Consider the following 23,319-nt stretch of genomic DNA (forward strand, 5'->3'; position numbering starts at 1 on the left):
AGTTCGAGAAATATAATATTATCTTGTACATAAAAGATATACTATCAGACGGTTAATAGCGATTGTTGCCATAACAAAATCACCATTACACTTATGAATTAAATTGATAATAACTCCGTAAGGCTGCACGGCACGCCCATCTTTCATAATCACCATCTAACGGTGATAACTGAGGACGCAGATAAATAAGGGTGATTAAAACGGGAGGATTTGTTTTCTCTACATTACACTACTAATAAACTATATTTAAAACAAATCAATAACAAACATATACAAAAAAGAACTTGCAACGAATGCTTGTGAAAGAAGGAAAATCATTTTTTTTTCTTAACACAAAGACCCATGAAAAACACTCAGCATGGTTTTGTAACACAGACTTTAACATATACAATCTGATAATAATCAAATATTAACAGAAAATATTTTTTTTTGTTTCAGGTTTACACAAACAAACTAAGAGAGCCGCTAATATATTTAAGGTAAGCTGAAAATATGAAAAAATGTATCGGCTTGTGAACAACCGTTCAATAAAACAAGTTTTTTTTAATAATCGTACTGACGAAATTTCCCAATCCCAGCCAACATTTCCATTGAGTTTAACAAAAAGAGATTTCATGTCATAACTAACCTACAGTTTATAAAAAAGACCGCTGTGTGCGTGACACTTACACACACATAGACACACCAACGGTTTCATAAAACGGTAAATGAATGCGTTATTGGCGAAACGCATAACAAGTACAAATGATACGATTCAGTTATCTTAAAAAAAAGTCTAAAAACTTAGCCTTATCTAGTTTAGTGCGGGCTATCTACATGACCTGTATTTATCTGAAATCGACTTAATTAACATTGCCCACATTAATAGGTACAATAAAAAACTGTATTAAACATTTGAAATTGTTGTCAAAGTTGTATAATCTCTGACAGATTATATTCGGGGGGTATTTAGAGGTTAACGCGACCGGGAACGGTCAAGACTTTTAAACAAAAAAAATATTTATCAAAACAGTCATCTAAGAATTATCTTTTCATATATTTGACTTAGATTCTTTTTAATGTTTAAAAATTATCTAACAAATGTTTTTTTTTCTACGCGTCAGTAGTCGCTAGTAGGTTAGAATTAAAAAAACCGTGACGTCATGGACTATCTTTGACAGATTTATAATCAATTAGACTCAATAACTTTTTTCATAATTGACCTTCGGAAAGACACCCAAGGTTGTTGTTGCGGAAACAGGATTCCGCTCTTCAGAATAGTCTCCATTTAGGAGATACTAGACCCTTAATAAGATGGAACCTCTACCTCCTAAGAGTATTTCTTACCAGTCTTCTACACATTGCTTGCATCATATCAAGTCTTTGACAAGAAGCAGTTCATAGAGTGTAACTCCGAAAATCATGTAGGTGAAGTTATCCGCGACCGGCAGATGTTTTTACTCCGATGAATAAATACAACACATCTGTGTTATTAGATGCGTGCTCACAGACCTTGAAAGAAATGTCTTACGTGTTTATTTTGAAGTTGTTTCATTAATTAAATGAAAAATTATTATATCAATAATTGAGGTAACGTTGCGTATTTCCGTGCGATTGGTGTGAGGTAAAAGGCATTGAGGGCTTAGGTGCAGGTTTGATTCCTGTAACAGATTATGTATCAATTGATTGGTGTGGACAGCTAAGAGATCAATACATTTTGCATAAAAGTAGATAAATGAATAGAGTTTTTTGTCTCAATGAGTAGATGTAAGTTACAAATTCACACACATTCATGGCTCTAAACTTGTGTAATACACCATAGAAGTGTAATTAAATGAAACAGTGGCAGGCAAAAGCTGTCGCGATTGATACACATTATTATTTTACAACACTAACCTAACGTTGCAGCCTAAACTAGTGATAAGATACCACGTAGTCTAGGTCTCTGATAAAACGCCAAATTTACTAAAAAAATACATTGATAAGCATGGCCTATCGCCGGCAATGTCACAATGTATATTTTGTCTAATTCGCTTATTAAATACGCGATAATTTTGATGCAATTTTATTAGTTTTTCGAACATTATTCATGAACGTAGCGTCACATTCACCTAGTAAAATGTATTGTGACAGTCTTATAGGACCAAACACGGTATTCAGCTGAATTCGGTGAGGTTAAAATATCTATAAGGTATTAGTTCTTTTAGTATGGTGATTCTATATTTTGTTGGTGCCACGTTGGGTGTCAAATAGCAGTTGAACGGCCGAGACGAACGGGAAAGTACTTTGATATCAACCAAAAGTCACTAAACGGATTTTTGAATATAGGGTTTAGTAGACAAAGTATATTTTAGAAGCTAAATATTCAAAACGAAACCACGACATGCCGGAATTAATACATTTTAGACGCTTGGATGAAGCTTGCAATTTTGACGTATAGTATATAAGAATAATTTAATTATACCTATCCCTGTCTTTCACTAACATTATCACAGTAGTGCGACAAAGACATACATATAAAAATAAAGGTCAGTACATACTAGTTTGTACAAACTCGATTTTAGACATGAAACAGGCATTTTTTGTTATCTAAATACTTTTGTTGACATGCGACACACCTCTTACACTATATTCGAGATAAAATAAGCATGTTTTAACTCTTCGGTCAATAAATCTAATTCTTATTTATAAAGAAATATTAAAACAAAAACATATGAAAATAATTTAAACTAATATACCAATATTGTTTAAAATTTATTAAGCAGCTAGAACTAGGCGGAAAATAGGACTTATATTAATTAAAATACCCATATCACCTAATAATTCTAATTTGTTTAGCTAGTAAATACGTAATATTCGCTCGTATTTTGTAAGGAAAACAGTGCTCTACCATTTTAGGGAACTTAGAACTTATTTTTAAAACTATACTTCACATAAATATAAAAATAACTTATAACTCCTATAGATGGGCAAAGGTGTCTTCCAAATATAGTAGAACCATATCAAACAAAATTAATCTCTATCTAGTAGTAATTTTAAGGTCGGAAATTCATTAACCGTTAACCTACTAACTTGAGCTCAAAAACTAGTACTAAATTGTATGTCTAACACCAACGCAAGAAGGTCTAAAATAGAACTAACAGTTTCAAAAAGAACTCTTCGGCAAAACAGTTGAATTTATAGTTCCTAACGTTTTGCTGAATTATTTTTACACCTCTGGACCCTAATGCCTTTATATAAACACTCTATATAATAGGCGAAGTGTCACCCAATCCATTCACGGCACTTACAAAGTAACCAATAGTGTCAGAGGGACCACATAACATCTTAAGAGACCTTTGTGGAGGTCTTTATAGTGACACGAGTGTTAGTATGGCTTAAGTTATAAACAGTTGACGTATTATAACAGTATATTTATTAATTAGAAAAATGTGAGTTTTTCAGCACTTTAAAGTTTTAGTTTTTCGGTATTTTTTTTTCTTAATAGGTCCCACTGTTGAACAAAAACCTTCCCACACTTAGCCTTTTTCACAGTCTAAATCTAGTCACAGTAGTAGACAGATTTAATACAAGCATAAAAAAATTTAAACACGATCACTCGTTTGCTTCTTCTGCCTGTCATACATATCTGTCCTATTTTACAGTAATCAGACCTCTACAAAGAAACTGAAATCATTATAAAAAAACACGTTGAAATAACTTTATCAACACTACTTTACTAAAATAATAAGAACAGTATCGCAAAGATAATCTTTTTCTGCTAACAAAACATACCCATTGTTTATGTTAAATGTTAAATTAAAGTAATTATCAATGAACTAATTATTGCATGTCAGACACATTTCCTGGACATAGATATTATTCATATTAAAAATAAAAATATCTCTAACACCTAAGCTAAGATTACGGCGAATAGTCTAATTTGTCATAAGTTACAAACCATGTATAATATTAATACCAGTTATATATTAGAAAAAATATGACAATATTCACGATTTGTAGACAAAACAATAACGCTACAGTCTACACAAATGTTACTATGAACTTAATACAGTTATCAAGTGTGCAGTAAAATAACAGATTATGTCAGTCTAAATATTATATGAAATGTTTTCTTCATCCTTGTTTAAGTTATCCATATTTGTGCTACACAATCCCAATAGGGATGCCGACAATTTTTTTTTGCAGTGTCCGTCTTGTAGTTTTTTGTATAATAATGGATACGTATTTTTTAATTTATCCCGCAAACATAAATTGACCAAACTACAGTGAATAAAACTTACGCGTGACGTCACGATTGTGTATAAATTTTACCATATCGTTACGTCACAAGCCCCCTCTCCTAAACTTTAAAACAGTTAATCTTTGTCAATTCTAGTTTTTCTGAAAAAGGAAAAAATACTTGTCTAATACTTTTCAATTATCTAACTGAGGGACTAATGAGATTTTTTCTTTTTATACCCAGTCGTCATCCCTATTTTTCATATCTTAAAAGTAATTTATACTTCGTCTCTCGCTACAGTGTGTATCTTGCACTAGTATTGACCCCAAGCTTGTTACAGAACCGTTTTGTATGACCCGACATCATCCATTTATCTTTGTATCATACAAAACTGCTTTTTGTTTTCTATTCTTCTTCACACCAAGTTTATATAATACATAGATTATAACGAATCTATTTAAATAGACCGTTTACACTTTTAACTGGGGCTTTTGAAGGATCTCTTAAATGTTAATATTTTCGTTAATGCCACGCTTGTAACTGTTCCTTTCTGGAAATCGTATTCATACAAAATGGGGAATGCATCTATTTAAAATTTTGAAAGATAAAACGTCTAAATTTTGACAATTTATTCTTATATTCCATTAATTTATTAATCTGTGTAACCTCAGCATCTTCATCGCAAACAATTTGCCCCAAAACCATCTCCTCCTACAGAAGAGTCAAACAGCCTCGCACCTTCTGTCCAAGAGATATCAACCTAGTGTTAGTGGCACTCAATAACGCCATGTTGTCAGTTAAAGTGCATACCAACAAGTAACAGGATTACCTACATTGTCAGCTAATATCGACGTGGCTGTCTTATTGTCTAACATTTGTTTGCAAACTTACATGTCACACCAACTTGTATCTGCGGCTGTTGGATGTAAAAACCACTCTTATGTATATAGAGGTAAGATTGAGTTATCATTTGCGTGGTGCTCTCGTAAGTTGGTTGACATGAATGCAAGAAATGTACTAGTGAGAACTAGGGGGTGTTGTGAGGTGAAGTTTGTGATTTAATGTGTAAATAAATACTGGGTTCAAGTGGAATATTTTAGAAGAATGTGTAGGTCATGTCATGAGACTTGTATTTGGAAGAGTTTTGTTAAACTTGTTCTCATTATTAACGATTGATTGGAATGATTGTTGCTTCGAAAAACCTTTTATTTCATCTTTGACAGCAGAATTCTCAAAAGTAGTCGCAGACATAACGGCATATTATAATATGACGTTATTTACGTCGAAATAAAAATATCACGAGTATTATAGCAAACAAGAAGTATGTAATAAATCAACTTCTTATATTTTCAACTAATTCCCAATCCTGACATTCGAAATGATTGACATTTCATCGGAGCCTCGGTATCAGCTAATTAATACGATTATATTATCCAACTATTTTGTAGAAACTGCCGAAAATAACCGTTATCATCATGCACACGGCCCGTGCAGCCATCCGTTATGATAATGCAACTAATACCGCACTAATCATAGTTTTTCTAAGCCGCTATCTGCTGATAACAAATATATAATAATTCACTATCGTGACATATATCGCTAGATTGTAAATAACCAAGTGTGTGCAAGAGATTGCAATTTTATATTTCGTATTTATGAAGAACTTTTTCTTACATCTTTGTGAAAGAAAAACCTTGCTCTCAATTACTTGTGTGACAAAGGGTATAGGGAAACATCGACATTATATCTGGATTTATAATATTGATAACTTATATTACCAACCAGAGGTAGAGAGAAGAGGTATTTACTCAAAAGATGAAGACTTACCGTCTTCGTAGAAGATCCAGTTTTGTGTAATACGTTATTATATTCTACATTAAATTCTGTGATGTAATCACCACAGTCTATAGACGATCACTCTTTCATTTTTCGTATAATTTCGATTGCAAAACAAAACTTTCCAATAATTCCTTAGTACATTGAATTTCCAAGGAAAAACAGAATTCATTTTAAATTTTTAACAACAATTCTATACAAATTAGTTTAAGCAATTCGCGACCTCAGAAAGAATTGTTCATTTACAAAATTAATTATCTAAATAATACATTTCTATGGCATTCACAATTCAAAGAATAAACAATAAAATAAACCCATGTAAATTCTATTCAGTCTTACTCCATGGGCCAAACTTTAAGTATTGAAAACTTTACCAAAGTCACGAATCCTTACAATTATGTTCAACAACAAATAAAAAACTTTCACGAAAGGCAAGGAGGTTGGACAAACGGACAAATCGAAGCTTTTTTTCTATTAAATCTTTTCAAATGTTTTCCTTCGTTACTGAGTACGCAACCCTTTAGTTATGTCCATATTTAGATATCACATTTGGGATCGACTCACATAGGTTTTTCATGTTTTATGTTTTTATTGGTTAATCAACAATCGCCTCTCATCTTTATATGTAGCTAACAAATAAGATTTCTTAATTTCAATTTCAAAGAAAGGATATTTTTAACGTGAATGTGGGATGTCGCGGCAAAGAAATACTTGCACCAAAAGTTTCACTTCAAAACAAAGAATCATGGTAACTTAAAGAGTATTGATACAATGACAACAAATTCAATCATATAAAAGTATTTTCTTACGATTTTCTGGGAGTGCCAATAAAATAGGAAGGAAAATCACATCAACAATTGAATAAACAATCAAACGTCTCATTATCTAAAAACAATAAATACACAATACGTTTAAAAGCTAAGTATATGGAACTCATAACTCAGACGTATCACATAGGGTAGCTGCAATAAAATAATATAATAACTAAAAAATAGGTCAGATTCACAATAACAGACATTTACTATCAAAGACAATATTTTATCATCGACCTGTTTTGTAATCTTTATTTTGTTATTTATAGACGTTTTTCTTATTTATTAACTCTAGGTATGGCTAGTGACACAAAGTATTCAGGTTCTTGAACATGTTCATTCTTTCCTTGTATTTTAATGCTCAGGTTTATTACAAAGAATCAAAAAACTGGATCTTGCTTTTTGTTTTTCTGTCCCGGAATTTTACTCCATTCTTGATTCAATATCATTTTTTTTAAATAAACTTAACATGGAAGCTACGATTAGATCGTATTTTTCATACTTCATTTTTTTATCATTTTTTTATCCATAAAAACATAAAGGTCCGGTTCAATAATCCTTCAATTCCCAGTCTTCAATTATCTCTCCTGTTTTCGTTCTAAAAACACTTTTCTTAAATTCACTATACTACCAGTAACTTCATTATACTAAATGCTCATCCCCTTCCAGATCTCGCCAACACACATGACTCGCTAACAAGATGGTTGACACACAACATTTCTGCCTGCGCTGGAACAACTACCAGAGCAGCATCACCAGCGCCTTCGAGAACCTTCGCGATGACGAAGACTTCGTGGACGTCACCCTCGCCTGCGACGGCAAGAGTCTGAAGGCACATAGGGTCGTGCTGTCCGCCTGCAGCCCGTACTTCAGGGAGCTACTCAAAGTAAGTGCTAAGTAAAGGAAGTAAGATCTGTTATACAAGAAATTGCCACAGTAGGTACTTAAATTTAATCCTAGTTCTAAGCATTTCAGCATTTTAATATAGAAATATAATAACAGTTTTTAATAAAAATATTAAACAATATTTGAGCAAACAGCGGCAATTCATGTTACTTAAAAAAAACATATAATGAAAATTTGGTCTAAATAATAATTAGAATTGTTTCAAATATTTCGTGTACATAAATTGACAAATATTTTTTTTTAAATTAGGCAAAAAATGACATATAAAAATTATATCATAGAAAATTAACAAAGTTATTAAAATTGTATTTTGTTACCTATTTCTCAATTAATTACGCATTTTTCTCGAAATTGTCTTATACACCTACATAACAATGCCACTGCCTTGTTATGTATACATATAGTTAAGGCTAATGAAAGCGTTATGAACATTGGTCGTACTCTCCTATAGTAACAGAGCGAATCTGACGTGCCTTTATTGCGTTATTTAAACGTAAAGTCCTCACAACAAACAAACAATAATTAAAATTTGCATTAATAATGTCTCATTTATTATGTAGTTGGGTAAAAAAAAGAAAAAAAACTCAAAAATGGAAGATTGTTAGAGACTTGTCAGGTGTGGGGTTCGAACCCACGCTCCCTCTCGGGAACCAGAGCTTAAATCTGGCGCCTTAGACCACTCGGCCAACCTGACATGTTTTATGCAATGCAAATTACCGTTCTGTTCCTAACCGTGAAGTAATAAATGCGTTACAAATTAATGTTAAACAATGAGTTCTGTTTAGTACTTAACTTTTAGATCATAAATAATGATAATACATATTATTCAAGAAATATTTTTTTATAACGGATAGACCTGCTACAAACACAGCTGATTATGTGCAAAGAAAACTAAGCATTATTTGAATTTTTGCAATATTTTTTTCTATTAGCATCTAGTTATTATTCAACCACGATAAATCCCATAAAACATTAAAAAGTGTCGACTATAAAAACGCAAACATTCAAAAACAGAACATCACTAAAAAGCTAATCGATTTCCGAACGCATACTTTAATTTATATTTTTAATTTGTATTCGTGAACTATGATCGGAATGGCGAGTGTTACCACACGCAATAAATACTAAAGTGGTTTAAAACAGTCCGACTGGAGTTTTAACGTTGAATATTTTATATTCATCCCATAGTAATTGGGTTTTTTGTTTATTTTGTCGATAGATGTATGATATTTTAAGCCCTGAATCCGTGTTAGGACTTTTTGATCGAATAATGTTGTCGGTACTACCAATATATCCCTTGTATTAATTGCTTTTTTATATTTAATCCGCTTGATTGCATTGACAATTTTTATTATTAGACGAACTTTTTTCATGTTTTGATTTCAATTTAGTTTTTATATGGGACAGTGTTGTTCAAATACGATAAACGGTAAAGATTAACTTAGCTCACTTGAATCAGTATTTTATACTGGAATTATATACATCAATCATTAGTACTAGACTTTTAAAATACTCACTTAACTTACTACTGAAATTCCACCATCTTTCCCAGAACATCTCTCTATCCAAGACTATGCCGTCAAATACAAACTCTTCACCCCCGGACCTCTTTTCTTATTTTATTTTTTCTCCAGTCAACACCATGCAAGCACCCGGTGATAGTGCTACAAGACGTGGCCTTCACGGACCTGCACGCGCTCGTGGAGTTCATCTACCACGGCGAGGTGAACGTGCACCAGCGGAGCCTCTCCTCATTCCTCAAGACCGCTGAGGTCCTGCGCGTGTCTGGACTCACACATAATGATAACGCTCAGGGGGTAAGTCTGGTAACCATCCTTTTTTCAGATCAGCAAAGATCGCTTAAGGAGAGGCATGTGTCAATAATTCTCTCAGTAAAAGATAGATTTTAGGAAAAATGGTTCCTAATTGTGATTTGTAATTAGAGTTTGATATTCATTTGGTATATTTCCGCTCCATGGTGAAACACATTATAAGTATTTGTTGTAGTCAAAGATTGAAACATATTAACTTAAAATTCTGAATTGTAGTTTAAATATAGCGAATAGAAAAGCTTAATTTAATAAAAATAAATGTTAACAAACTCGCCAAAGTAAGCCATAAAAATAAATAAATAAGTTTAAAAAGTTGTACCACTGCAACTAAATGTTAGAGTTAATTAACTAAGCGTTCGTAAATATTGAATTTATAAATAATAGTTGTTCTCCATTAACAACAACTTCTGTACAAATAATGACTGTAATTGGCCTTCCACATCACAATTTCAGAATTTCAACTACATTCTATATTAAATAAACCAAACCAAACAGTACTACAATCTACAATAGTTTTTATAATCAATCGCTATAAAACTCAAGGTTTCCGAAACAGCTGTTTAATTAGCAATTAACATAATTTGGAACATAGTTACATAGTCTCGATGTAGGTAATATTATATGTCTTATTGTTATTAGCTAAATAGCTGACGTGTTTGAAAAGATAAGACGTAGTCAAGTAGAAACTTATTTCTATTAATAATGGACGAAAATGCTATAAAAGATTTTTTGACATATTATAACGAAATAGTAGATATTGTGGAACTAATTTTATCATAACATTCAAGATCATCCGGAATAAAATCGTAGGACATGCGATTAAATCAATCTAAAACTTTAGAATCTAATACTATCTAGCCGGCAAGAGACTTTACATACTTGGTATATGTTCGTTACTAAGAGGTTGCCTCTCACAGCCGCTGCTGCAGTCGGTGCGCGCGCCGTCCACGACGTCGCCGCACACGCCGCCGCACTCGGCGCACAGCACGCACATCTCGCACGCGCCCTCCTACGAGCGCCTGGAGGAGGCCCTGCTGCAGCCCACGTCCTCCGCCGTGCAGCAGCTCATCCGCCGCACGCCGCTGCCGCCGCGCCGCCTCAGCCGCTCCGCCGACAACAGCCCGGACGTCATCAAGCGGCCTCGCCACGAGAACAATAACGAACAGCCTCAGATCCATGCCACCGACTTCTCTACTAAGAACCACACTAACGCTCGCGCTCACAACGAGACCGGCAACAACGGGAACGGGATCTCCAACAGCAGCTCGTCGCCGTCTCCGAGGCTCATCGACGACGTCAAGAATGAGCCCATCGACATGATCTGTCCGTCCAACCCGGACATCGACCGGAGCACGGACGACACGCCGCCGCATCACCACAGACCACTTGTGAGTTGGTAAAAGTCAACCATTTTGTTTTTAGATGTGATCCAGATACATTCGAGGATTCGACTTCCCCTAATGATGTTTGATGGGATTTAACGACGATATGAAGATATGACAACTGTTCTATGTACATCAGAAGCATCACCATTATTAAATTTAAGACATAGATACAACTTTGTAGAAACACTGGTTCGATTACAAGGATAGTTTTTTCAGTAAATATTTTAAGTAATTGTCGACAAGTCTTCCCATGCGCGTTAGTTCATCAGAACATGTAATTTTAGAACTGAACGGATTTTTATAATGTTCTCACAACATATTAAAACAATCGAATTAAAACGATTCTGGAAACAGTTACAAGAAAGTGTTAGCTTCTCATGACAATACGGAAAAGACAATAGTCATGTATTTACAGATATATTGGGAACCTTCAACATCTCATTAGGCAATGAATAACTTATCAAATTTTCCCACTAGTACATTCACACTTTCATAATAACCTTTCGTCCGAAAACTATAGCTAATTTGAGACACGTCATACAAAAACATTTCGGCAGTCAAACAAATATAACAAAACTGCGCTTGTAGACAAATTCCTTCCGAGCAACGCATTATAATAAATAATGAACAAACCAAATGCGCACACATAGCATTATTATCGTGTTTCGATAGGAATTGCTAACGCATTCTATGAATGTGTTTTCACAGAATCGATCGCTTACTTAACCGACTTTTCGTATTAATATCAATATAAAATATTTGCCTAATACTTGGTGGTTATTACCTAAAACCATTTGTCAAACAGGGATTATTTTTAATGATAAATTATTTTTCGTTTTGTGAATGGACCTGGGTGTGTTTTGATAGGCCAGAAAGGCCTAAATCTGATAATGTCTTAAAGACAACCTTATGGCATGTTATCTTAATCTCCGTTACGTAATGGTTGCATTGATAAACCCAGATATAAGCAGTTTGTGAATCGAAAATATTCTCATTCATTTTAACTTACATTTCTAATCAAAAAAATGACCCTCAAGTATAAGATAATAACGACTTATCAATACAGTAGCTTGTTTCGATTGACGAAAACAAGTTGTTTAACGATATTTCATGAATTTCAGATTATCGATAACGACACAATATCTCAGAAAGTACATCCAAAAACTAGGCCTGCTACTCTTTCGCATTCGTCTTAATCCAATTTTCAGGCAAATCAAATCCTTACTCAAAATCACATTCACAGTTCGATTCTCTAAAACTTCCAAAGTTTTGAACCTTTGGTCTTTCGGTTTCAACTCTATTAAAGCATTCTCAAATAATTGAACGACTAAACAATCATAGGTCACTCACCAACGCGTGCTCTTCTAAGAACTGTCAAAATAAGTGTCAGATTCAAAGTGAGGACACTACCACGTATTAGTCTAGCGGCTAGAATCCGTACCCGGAACTGAAGTAGTGTCGGGTAACACTACTCCAGTGTCAGGTAGTGGTGCGATTGTCTCGATCCGATGACACCGTTAGAGACCTTGACATATTGTTTGTGAGTTAGATTGGTATGGACATTTAGATATTCAAGATGGCCGATTGTACAATAAAATAGGTGATTAGTTATGGCTGAAAATATAAAATTTCTATGAAATGGTAGAGCCCTATAGATAGACAGATATTTAGGAATAGTTAGCAGTTTTGTTACAATTTGTCGTTATATATACATAAACGAATATTATTCGAAAACAAGATAGAGTCATCTTAATTAATAATTAAAGCCTCGAAAAAGTTAAACAGATTTGAGTTTGTAACGTTACACACAGACTCAACTCCGAATTCTGTTCACACCTATAAAAGTAAGCAAAGTACATTACAGTCTGAATAATATCCAGGGAAAACAAACATTTTTTTGAATCTCCTCGAAATAAGCGGCCATTTACACAGAAGAGCCTATATTTTTATTAGGACCAAACTTTAGTTATTTCGAAGTTAAATTGCTGCGCCTACCTCCTAATAGTTGACGACTTCTGTTAATAACGCTGTTTTTTGTAATACGATTCCACGAAAACCTATTAAAGTTTGAAAAACACTAGACGGACATTACGTGGGATGATCGCTACGAATTCTGGATGGAGATCAAAGTTAATGTTACTACATAGACATAGCTACAGTATATACATTGAAACTGCAATTTTGATGTGTATATTTTTTTATTTCGTACATTTTCACTTTCTAGAAACTTTCTAAGACAGCAATGATATATTATAACTGAGAATAGAAATCAAAACATGCCTTATCTATGTATGACAACGCACCAGAATACCTAGTTCAAAAACATAACGTTTTCATTGCCAACAACGCTAAAAAGCACAACATTTATTAGACATACTTAAAAAAGAATCTGTATCACATCTTAAAGCAACACTAAATAAGTATCAAAGATTAATAACATTGACGAACATTCACTTAATGCCTACTGCGTGTGTCCTCAGGGAGGCGGCCCACCATCTCGCGGCAGCTCTGCAGACGCGGAGGAGTGCACGCCACCCCCGCACCCCTCGCCCTTCATCCAGCCGCCGGACACCAAGCTCTTCACACCGTCAAACACGTACAACTTCACTATGGAGGCACTCTCGCATCCATCCTTGACTGGTAAGCTGATGTTTTGTTTTATGGTATTGTGTTTCGCGAATGAATTGATAATCTGATTTGATTAGTAGTTTTTTGTTATTGAAATTTGAAGTCCTTTGGAAAGACAGCTTTCATGTAACTTTTTTAGTTTCATAAAAAGTAAATTTATAGCAGCAGAAGGACGTAATAAAACAATCAATCAATACTTATTTAAATCCATAATCAATTTATAATGCTTTCGTTTTTTTTGAAATACGTAACTGAAAAGTATTTCTATAAAAGATATAGCATATGACGTGTGTCATGTTTGCAGGTCTCCAAAGTCCTTTGGCTCCGGACGGCATGGCGAGTACTTCCCAAGGTGAGTGCCAGCTTGTCTAGCAACGAGTTTATTTTATTGCATTACTACATATATTGAGATAAACGATATTTTTAATGCACTGTCTGTCGTATGCCACCATCACCGCTTCCTCTCTGCTCTGTCATATTAGGTTTATATATCATTATTAGGTTTTTATTATTTTGTTTAAAAATGTATGAGGCAATTATCACGTGACATATAATTTATTTCTTTTAATATATGTATATTATTATTATTATAATTATATACTATTAACCTTGTATATGTCTTCATTTTGTGCTCTGTGTTTCTGTATTTAAATTAATTAATGTTAGCTTTTTGTGTTATGGTTCGATGGAGACGCGTAGGTAACATAGAGTCTTGATTTTATTCGTTTATCAAAGGTCTGGAGCATCTGAACGATTGGGACGAATGTTTATCATTGAACCAAAACGCAATGTGGCGTGCATGTAACTGTTACTGTAACATAGTGTAATGTAACTATACAGATATGCTAGCTTGTTTTATAGATGTTAAACAAAATTGTGTGCTAGGAAAACCCCTCACTCCCATGTCTCCGTATTAGGTTTTTGTTGTTAATTATTTTTCTTTTCTACTTGCCAATTTTTTTTTATTCTCATTATTTACAAACATTCCACGAAAAAATTAAATAAAATAAAAACATAAACGTACACGAATTGGCTGCAAAATTATATTTAAAACAAAAAAAAACCTAATCGAAAATAAGAAGAAAACCTCAAAATTAACTTCCGAGAAATCCAATCATAAGTTCGATATAAAAGTTGAGCGAATTCAGTAAAAGTTGAGTAAAGTTATTGTTCGAAGCATAGCGGAACTTATGAATCACTTCTAAATACACTATCGGGTTTCACTCGATCACATTGTCTTGGGAAACGGAAAATATAATAACAGGGAGATTGAACAATGGATTTTTAGTAATGGTAACTTGGTGTCGGTTTATATAAAATACGCTCAAATTATTTCATTGAAGAATTAAAAACGCTTTTGTTCGGGAAATTTGAAACAAACGTTGCGCGCGTCTGTTATGACAACGGACAATAGTCGATCACATTATCATTGCTGAGCATAACTATCGAGGAGTAGGCGACAATGAGTTACTAATACCGCTTCGCATAACCGAGGCGACCCGGCGACGGGGGGTGGCGGTGCTTTGTGCAGGGGCTACGATACGAGAGTGCATTAAACTGCCTTCCGAGCATCGACGGGGCTAACTGCTTGTGTTGTGACCAGGTGGCGCCCGCACCCCCCAAGAAGATTACCGATGTGAGCCTTGTAACAAGAGCCTGTCGTCCCTGACGCGGCTCAAACGACACATCCAAAACGTGCACATGAGACCGTCCCGGGAGCCGGTGTGTAACATATGCCGGCGGGTTTACTCGAGCCTAAACAGCCTCCGGAACCACAAGTCCATCTACCACCGCAAGCAGCAGCCGGCGGCCGCGGCCACGCCCCCCGGGCCCTTCTACTCGGTCAACTGACGCTCGACCCGCCGGCCGCGGCGCGCGCCCGCCTTGCCATTCGAAGAAACCGAGCTGCCATCCTAACCACCTAAAACGCCATACTCTTGCCCCTAGAACTTCGTTAAGTTAAACAAAATTGTAAACGCGATATGTTCCTAACATTTGTATATAGCATAGTAATGCATGCGCAACGCAAACTTTATCTTATATGTATGTATGATGTATTATTTTCACTAAACTGATATTAACGCTTCGGTGGGAGCGCAGCCCGAGCCGAGCGGCGCGGCTGCGCTGCCACGTCCTTTATGGAACCAATTGGGACATCTGATCGGTACACGCATAACCACCAACCGTTTTGTTAAAAAGCGCATTAGTCAAATCCGTGAAACACGTTGAATTGCCTCTGCTAGGTTCAAAATTGCCACCCGAAAACAATAGTGGTGCACTCTTTGTGCCAATTGGTTCCGTCACTTGGGACCCGTTGGGTGCGAGCGGTCGCTGTGGTGTTGGATACGAGCGGGCCCGCTGGCGGCCGGCGGCCCGGCCTGGCCTTGACTAATGCGCTCATGTTGGTTGTTATGTGTGGCGCAGTTGGCCCTCTGGGCGCGGGGCACCGCTGCGAGGTGTGCGGCAAGCTGCTGTCCACGCGGCTCACGCTCAAGCGGCACACCGAGCAGCAGCACCTGCAGCCGCTGCACTCGGCGCGCTGCTCCCTCTGCCACAAGGTGTTCCGTACGCTCAACTCGCTCAACAACCATAAGAGCATCTACCACCGCCGGCAGCGCGGCGTGCCCCAGCAGACGCAGCCGCAGAACCTCACCACCAGCCCCGACACTAAGATCAATCCGCAGCATCACAATATCGACTTCTACAAGTTCAAAGACCAGTTCAACGTCTAAACGCTAAACGCTACACTCGAAACGTTCTCTTATTTCGATTAACATGATTCTCTATTTGAAACATAAAGTAGTAACTATTTTATTTTATTAGTTTGATACATTATCTATATCTACATTTTTACTTCCTTCGCGGGACTTGATATAATATTATTTGTTTTCAAGATTGTTTTTCTCTATGAAATATTTATTTGTAAACTTTGAACTTGTAAGTAAGGATTGACATTGACTAACATCACAATACTATGGCTTACTGACATTCCACTAGGTAGATGGGCGGGCGTGAGATCGAACTCCGTTCACTAATATATTATGTTTCGTTAATGTATCGATCGCTTGCGCCCGGAGAGTGCAATACTGCGGTATAATGAATAATTCCTGAATTTTACACTATGTTAAATGTGCGACAATAAGGCGAAGAGAAAAAATAATATTTTGAGAAAAGATGAAAAATCTTGGTGCTGTAAATTTATATATTAGGCTTAAATTTATATAAAAGAAAAAGTGTTCGTGTAAGTAACAGAAGAGGCATACTGTTTTCAAATTGTGTTCATTAATTTTGGCAATTAATTTATTCTGTAATTTATCTGATTGATCTCACTCTTAGATATTTATACGAGATTAATAACGAAAATATGTAAAAAGTATAAAAAGTATACATATATACACAGATATATAATTGGCTTATGAGGCTTTCAAATTATTATTTTTTATTTTAGGTATTTTATTTTCTTTTTTTAAGACTGAATTCAGGACATAAAATAGCACCAATAGAACGAGACGAAAGATTGATTTTTGCAAAAACAGTATATATATAAACCCGCAGACAGCACTATTAGCACAGACACCCCGGATTACTACGACATACACAACCAGGACACAGGACACACAGATACCGATACCACAGACAAACCACTTCGCTTTTGTTCACAGTCGACGTTACACTTTACTTCGACCGTCTATTTATTTATTTCTGTTGTCGACTCTTATTCATATTTTGCTACCTTATTATTTTTATTATTATACAAACATCAGTCTATAAAATTGCATTACAAAGTGAATCGCAAGGTGCCATTTTAAATGAATATGGCTATTTTATTTTTTAGTTAAGTCACATTTTAGGTTTATTACAAACTGGTGTTCGTTTCTATTATTATTTTGTTGAGCCGTTAGACTTTAGAGAATAGTTTTTTTTTTTTCAAGATTATTTTTCGCTTTTTTACCGAACTTGTACTCGTATTTTTTGTACCATAAACACTCACAGTTTGTTTTTTTTTGTTTTGTACAATTGTAACTACACATTATTATTATAATATACATAAATAATAGGAAATAGATTAAACAAATTTTTAATAATTCTCAGTGTTAAATGTTCCTAAATTTCAACAGTGTGAACTTTTCAAATTAATGTTCCGTATTCGATGTTAACCTAACGGAATTAGCTTGCCATATAATAACTTTAGTTTAAATTTTATTATTGGATGACGAGACTTGGAACGCGTGTCTTAATATGAGAATGAAATTATAAAACGACCTAAACTATTAGAAAAATACATTGTCGTTATCTAAGTTAAGAATAATCACTCTAATCAAAATGTAATTTTTAACCGTAGCCTTGGAAATAGAGGGCCTTTAGTGCGTGAAAGTTCAACTCATCCAATAAGTAAATAATTGTGCGTCTTTCCTCTGTGAAAACTATTCTAGTTCATGAAACATCACTACACAGACTTTATAGAGTCGATAAAGATATCACTATTGTTAAAATCTTCATTTTATAGCAATAAGGAAACTTTGATTGTAAATGTTAACATAATTTATTATAAATGATATACATATTAAGTAATATTAGTGCCTGCTTCATATTATTGTGTTCTTATTGACAAAAAAGACATATTTTGCGTATTTTTCGTAAATTCTGAAGCATTGTTAGGTAGTGTTCACAACACTGTTTACTTGTAAGCGACGCTTTACCTAAACACAACTAAGAGGCTTCGTAAAATGCTATATGTTATCAAATTCTGTTGTTATTGCTAGATACATAAATGCTTAGCCATTACTCGTTTAGTTAATTAGTAAGCTTTATTATGATAGTTTGGCCAATTGGAAGACTAGAGATTTGGTGCTAAAAGGAACGATGTTCGTGCTAGAAAAGATAAGGAATCGAAAAGGAATCTAAATTGTTTTTCTAATATTTCGCAACATTCCGCGTACGAAAACGAAAATCATAAAAAAATGTTAAGTTTTTATTTGCGTAACATTGCAAAGTTTGAAAAGTAGGATCGTTGTTTTTTGATTAGTAATTTAGTCATAGTTTTCTTGTTAATTTGGGTTTGGGAAATTAAGTTAGTTGATTAACTAGGATTAAGGTTTATCTGAATTCATATAGATAATAGAAATACTTGTTTAATTTACGATTACAGGGATGTGCTGCAATGGCAGTACGGTATTTCAGCTATTTTCAATAAAGCTATGAAAATTAAGAATTTATTTAGTAAAAAAAGTTTTCTCAGGTTGGAAAAAAATTGCCAAAATAATAAGCGCTATAGACTGATTAGAGTAAGTACGCGTTTGACTTGTACACTATTAGGCGTATTTTATAGATAAAAATTGTACATTATTTACTAAATTAATTGATAATTTTATAAAAAAAAATCGAGAACTGTTGTCGCACTGAAGGCGGTCAAAGCGTGATTCATTTTGGTATTATAAACTCGAAATTGATTTGTGATTTCAATGATCTTTGGTTGAAAACTTTAGGTGTTTAAGTTATTTTGGGATCTCGAGAGGCTATAAGCGTCGGGTTGGAAAGGGTAAGAATTACACCGTGTTCTAAGGAGCAGAACACATCCCTGTCGAAACTATATTAGTTAGGATCTTAGCAAGATTAAGACTGTTTCTGTGACCTGTTTAAGTTTTTATCTTTCTAACGAGTTAAGAATTTTTTTCATAGTCGCGCGTGCGCACGCGCCGGCTTTATCCAATGTGTTCTTATACTTCTTGTTGGCATTTTTACTTATTTTATAAGGAATCTAAATTAATTTATTGGTTGTTGTATTGAAAATTTTATATATTTTTTTCTTAAATTATTGTTCTACTATCCACGAATCTAGATATTTTTGTTAACAATTGGCATCTGTGTAATGCAGTCCATTAGATTATTTAGTGATGTTCGAGAATGTGCCAAAAACTTGAGTGTTTTTATGTTTTGTCTTCCATTTAAGGCGACTTTGTCTTGACGTAGCGTGGAACGCCAAATTGAATTATTTTAATGGGCTGCACTTAGCTATATTCTAATAATTATAAAATGATTTCGCAACACTATAATATTATATATACATACATAGTTCTTTTCCTTCCTTACTTTTAAATTAAAATAATTGAACTACTCATAAAATGTAATCGTTAAACCGAACTTCATAAATCCTAATATTGATGATAATGGCGTTTTTAATAAAAACAATTATACAAAAAACAATATTGCCAGTTTTATTAGAGAACCTCTGACGACCCGACTTTGTTTCTGTTTCGTTTTGGTTATTTATAAACAATTAATGATGATTACGAGCTTTTTTTTGTAGGAACAGTTAGATAATTTTCATAGTGCACTGTTTTCTTTTTTTTATTAATTTCGAAACACGCTTAGCATATCTAGTTTTCTCGCCTAAATATTTATTTTCCCGCCTCAATCGCATGCTGACTGTTAACACCCTTCATGAGCCACTGTAGCTTCGCCATCATTTCAATTTGTTTTTTTTTTCTATTTTTTTTATTTATCATTTTATTTTAGTCACACTATTTTTTTTTCTTTAAAAAAAATCTTGTCACAATAAAGATCCCTGGAGTAGGTTTTTTTTTAATTTATACCGCGTTCGGGGAGCAACCCCATATTTTTTTGTTTTTTCGATCTGTTTACAGGTAAAAAGTTATTCTCGTGCTCATTATGCGGGAAGGTACTATGTTCGAAAGCCTCGTTGAAGCGGCATATCGCCGACAAACACGCGGAGCGCCAGGAGGAGTACCGCTGCACGATATGTGAGAGGGTTTACTGCTCGAGGAACTCGCTGATGACCCACATATACACGTACCACAAGTCGAGGCCAGGGGAGACAGATCAAATACGATTTTTTTAGTGACTACTCGGACGGAGTTGGCGCGGCGTGCGGCAGTCTTCTAGCAAAGAGAACCTCCAGTCCAACCTACCCGACCCCGCCGTACATAGCAACACGCATAAAGGTTAGACCCACTTTATAACAGAAAACGAATTAGTCAGCAAACTATCTAACTCATTAACAATGGATTTCCTTTATTAGCATAAGCTAGGATTAAGGGTCCTTTTTTAAAATTTTAATTTTCTATTATTTTTTAAAAATTTTATTTTAATAGATTTTAGTTTGATTTAGTTTCTCTTTGGTTTCTACTGTACCTTGCCCCCGCCCCGCGCCCCCGCGCCCCCCTCCCGTCGGGTTCGCAGTTTTGACGTTGTTGTGTTGCTTGGAGCATGCTTCTATCATTTTTGTTATCACGTGTCTATGTGTTTTGTGGTTGAGAGAATTTCCTTAAGATTTTGAATATTATGAAAATCTCGTGATTATTGTGTAGTTAGTCAATGTGTACAGTGCATATTATTAGTATTATTAATTATTATTATTAACCTCATACATTGTATTATTGAAAGTGAACAAGCAGAGAATCTCGTGCGTGGATTCCCTGGCTGTGGGTGTGTTGCCAGCCTCACGCAGCTGCTCCCGAGTCGCGGTGCTGATACTTAATGTAGACGCGGTGTTTTTGTTTCCAGCAGTCCCGCCCCTCCGTATGCCCCCGCCCACCGCCGGCGGGATCAACGAGCCACAAGAGTGTCCCTACTGCCGCAGGACATTCTCTTGTTACTATTCCTTGAAACGACACTTCCAAGACAAGCACGAGCAGTCGGACACGCTGTACGTGTGCGAGTTCTGCCACCGGAGGTACCGCACCAAGAACTCGCTGACGACGCACAAGAGCCTGCAGCACCGCGGCTCCAGCGGCATGCTGAAGCGGCTGCTGAAGACGTCGGCGCTGCACTCGGCGCTGGCGCCCGCGCCGCACCACCTGTTCGACCTGGGCGCGCCCGAGCACGCCGCGCCGCCGCCGCCCGGCCTGCAATGACCTCAGCCCATGGCCTAGACTCGTATGTGCAATATAACGGACTATGCCAAAACGATGCAGGACAAGAGCCGCATTTATGGTTTATCGTATTATAATTAGTTAAATATTGACGTTAGGGTTAAAATTACATAAACAGTATTGTCGCGCGACTTATAGAAGTCGTTTAGTGTACGCTTCGAGGATCGGACTTCGCTTTGTGACTGCGACTCGCGACTCGTGACTCGCGGCTCGTGACTCGCGACTCGCGACCGAGACGAGTTACGGCATTTTCTAGTGAAAATGTTCCAACAGTGTTCAATATGACAATGTAATCCAGAGCAATACTAAAGTATTCATATTTCTAGTACTGCCAAAAGTATGCCAACTGTATTCTAAAGATGAATGAAAAAAAAACATTTTTTAAATCACTTTTCGATAAATGTCTAGTGTCAAATTAGATTCGATAACTGTACAAATTGAGAACGTACAAATTTTAAAAACCGTAAATTTAAAAAGAAATGCAAAGAAAATATTTTTTACTGAAACTTTTTTCGGAACGCCAAATCTAAATTAATTAAAAAGATACAGATTATTTAGCGGTTAATTACAAAATGTTTAGATTAAAAGTAAAAAAAAATGTTGATGTTGAGTAAAAAAAAATTAAAGACTTCTTAGAATCTGATTTCGAAAGTACAAAATTTAACGTGTAACAATATCTAATCTACTCGTATGTGCGTTTGGCTTCAATGATATGATTATGATCAATGTGTAAGTAGCCGTGCCTTCGTTCGTCTTCGAAACAATAAGGATGTGCTCTGACGGATGCGACGAGGATGACGGCTCACGGCCGAATCAAAGTTGGCGGGACGTTTTGAAAAGGGAAAATGCTGTAGGGTTGCCAGACTCCGGTGGGATCCTTGAATACAGGGTTAAGAGTGAGTAACTGACGTAGGGAATAGAGGCGCTGCCACCGGCAGCCAGAGAGTGGGTCTTCGAAAAGCAGTTCGACGATCGTATACGTGTGCATGATTACAAATCATGAAACAAATCAAACATTTCTTCTGTATAGAAATACGTAGGCTTTAGGTATTAATTAATAGAATTATATTTAACCTGTATCCATTTTCGGATTTCTCTCTATGAGTGTATAGTGGTTCTTATTTAAATGTCGACCAACGTAGCTGATGTCTCGTTATTGAAAATTTATTAGATTATTATTATTATTATATTATTCTCAAAAATCTTAGGATTACCTAACCATAAGATGGCTGCAAATTGTATAAAAATTTATTTTATTTACATAAATCGTAGGAAATTGCTTGCGTACCGCGTCTTTCAGGTAACACAACATATCTATTCAGGGTTTATGGAGCATTTGTTTGTACGATATCTTCATATCGCTATCCATTCTCTACAACCACATATCACAGACCATGAGTATCTTATAAAGTAAAAGAAAGTATTCTAAACACCGTGATATTTCACAAAGCCAAAGAAAAAAATTAAATGTGTAATACTTGCAGAACTGCATTTATTAACAGTAGAAATATGAAAACTTTCTGAAGAATGTTAAAATACTAAATTGTATTGTGCCATATCCATTTTACAATTTTTAAATAGATTTCCAAATTTCGGAACATATCAATATCTGATAACACTTTAAGTAAAAAGAATATGCATTTTAAAGTAAATATACACACATATGCTACAATGCGAAGTTGCATATTATCGCAAACCCAATGCAACGCGTTGTTTAAGGAACATTATTTTTTTGCATTTATTTTTCGAATGTTAAGTAACGTGGGTATAGGATCGTAATGTAGGTTTTTTGTATTTTTACTTTCTTTTTCAGAATGTTACATATAT

General features: G+C 35.1%; 2 protein-coding genes and 1 non-coding gene across 5 annotated transcripts; 2 read left to right on the forward strand and 1 right to left on the reverse strand.

Annotated features, from left to right (window-relative positions):
- Positions 1-428: 428 nt before the first annotated feature.
- On the forward strand, positions 429-20,548 carry LOC113501698 (broad-complex core protein isoforms 1/2/3/4/5). Of its 3 annotated transcripts, none has more exons than XM_026882898.1 (7): positions 429-479; positions 7,519-7,735; positions 9,390-9,572; positions 10,505-10,975; positions 13,453-13,612; positions 13,905-13,952; positions 20,245-20,548. In XM_026882898.1, the coding sequence occupies exons 2-7, from the start codon at positions 7,550-7,552 to the stop codon at positions 20,457-20,459; spliced, it is 1,263 nt and encodes a 420-aa protein (XP_026738699.1). In that variant the 5' UTR covers positions 429-479; positions 7,519-7,549; the 3' UTR covers positions 20,460-20,548. The 3 variants fall into 3 exon arrangements, with proteins under 3 accessions (XP_026738699.1, XP_026738697.1, XP_026738698.1); XM_026882896.1 differs by lacking the exon at positions 20,245-20,548 and adding an exon at positions 16,025-19,804; XM_026882897.1 differs by lacking the exon at positions 20,245-20,548 and adding an exon at positions 15,204-15,803.
- Trnal-uaa lies at positions 8,366-8,449 on the reverse strand. The gene has a single exon. It is a non-coding gene; the product is annotated as a tRNA-Leu (tRNA).
- Positions 20,463-21,558, forward strand: LOC113502062 (zinc finger and BTB domain-containing protein 18-like; the record flags this gene model as incomplete). The annotated part of the gene is made up of 2 exons (XM_026883443.1): positions 20,463-20,562; positions 21,125-21,558. Coding segments are annotated over 2 exons (450 nt in total), but the record flags the coding sequence as incomplete, so codon positions are not given.
- Between the last annotated feature and the right edge of the window lie 1,761 nt (positions 21,559-23,319).

Source organism: Trichoplusia ni, chromosome 16, assembly GCF_003590095.1.
Source record: "Trichoplusia ni isolate ovarian cell line Hi5 chromosome 16, tn1, whole genome shotgun sequence".
Taxonomy (NCBI): Eukaryota; Metazoa; Arthropoda; class Insecta; order Lepidoptera; family Noctuidae; genus Trichoplusia; species Trichoplusia ni.

Coding starts and splice junctions, on each gene's coding strand:
- LOC113501698 (XM_026882896.1), top strand. CDS start 7,550: ATGGTTGACACACAACATTTCTGCCTGCGCTGGAACAACTACCAGAGC. Junction 7,736..9,389: donor ACTTCAGGGAGCTACTCAAA/GTAAGTGCTAAG, acceptor TTTTTTCTCCAG/TCAACACCATGCAAGCACCC. Junction 10,976..13,452: donor CGCATCACCACAGACCACTT/GTGAGTTGGTAA, acceptor GTGTGTCCTCAG/GGAGGCGGCCCACCATCTCG.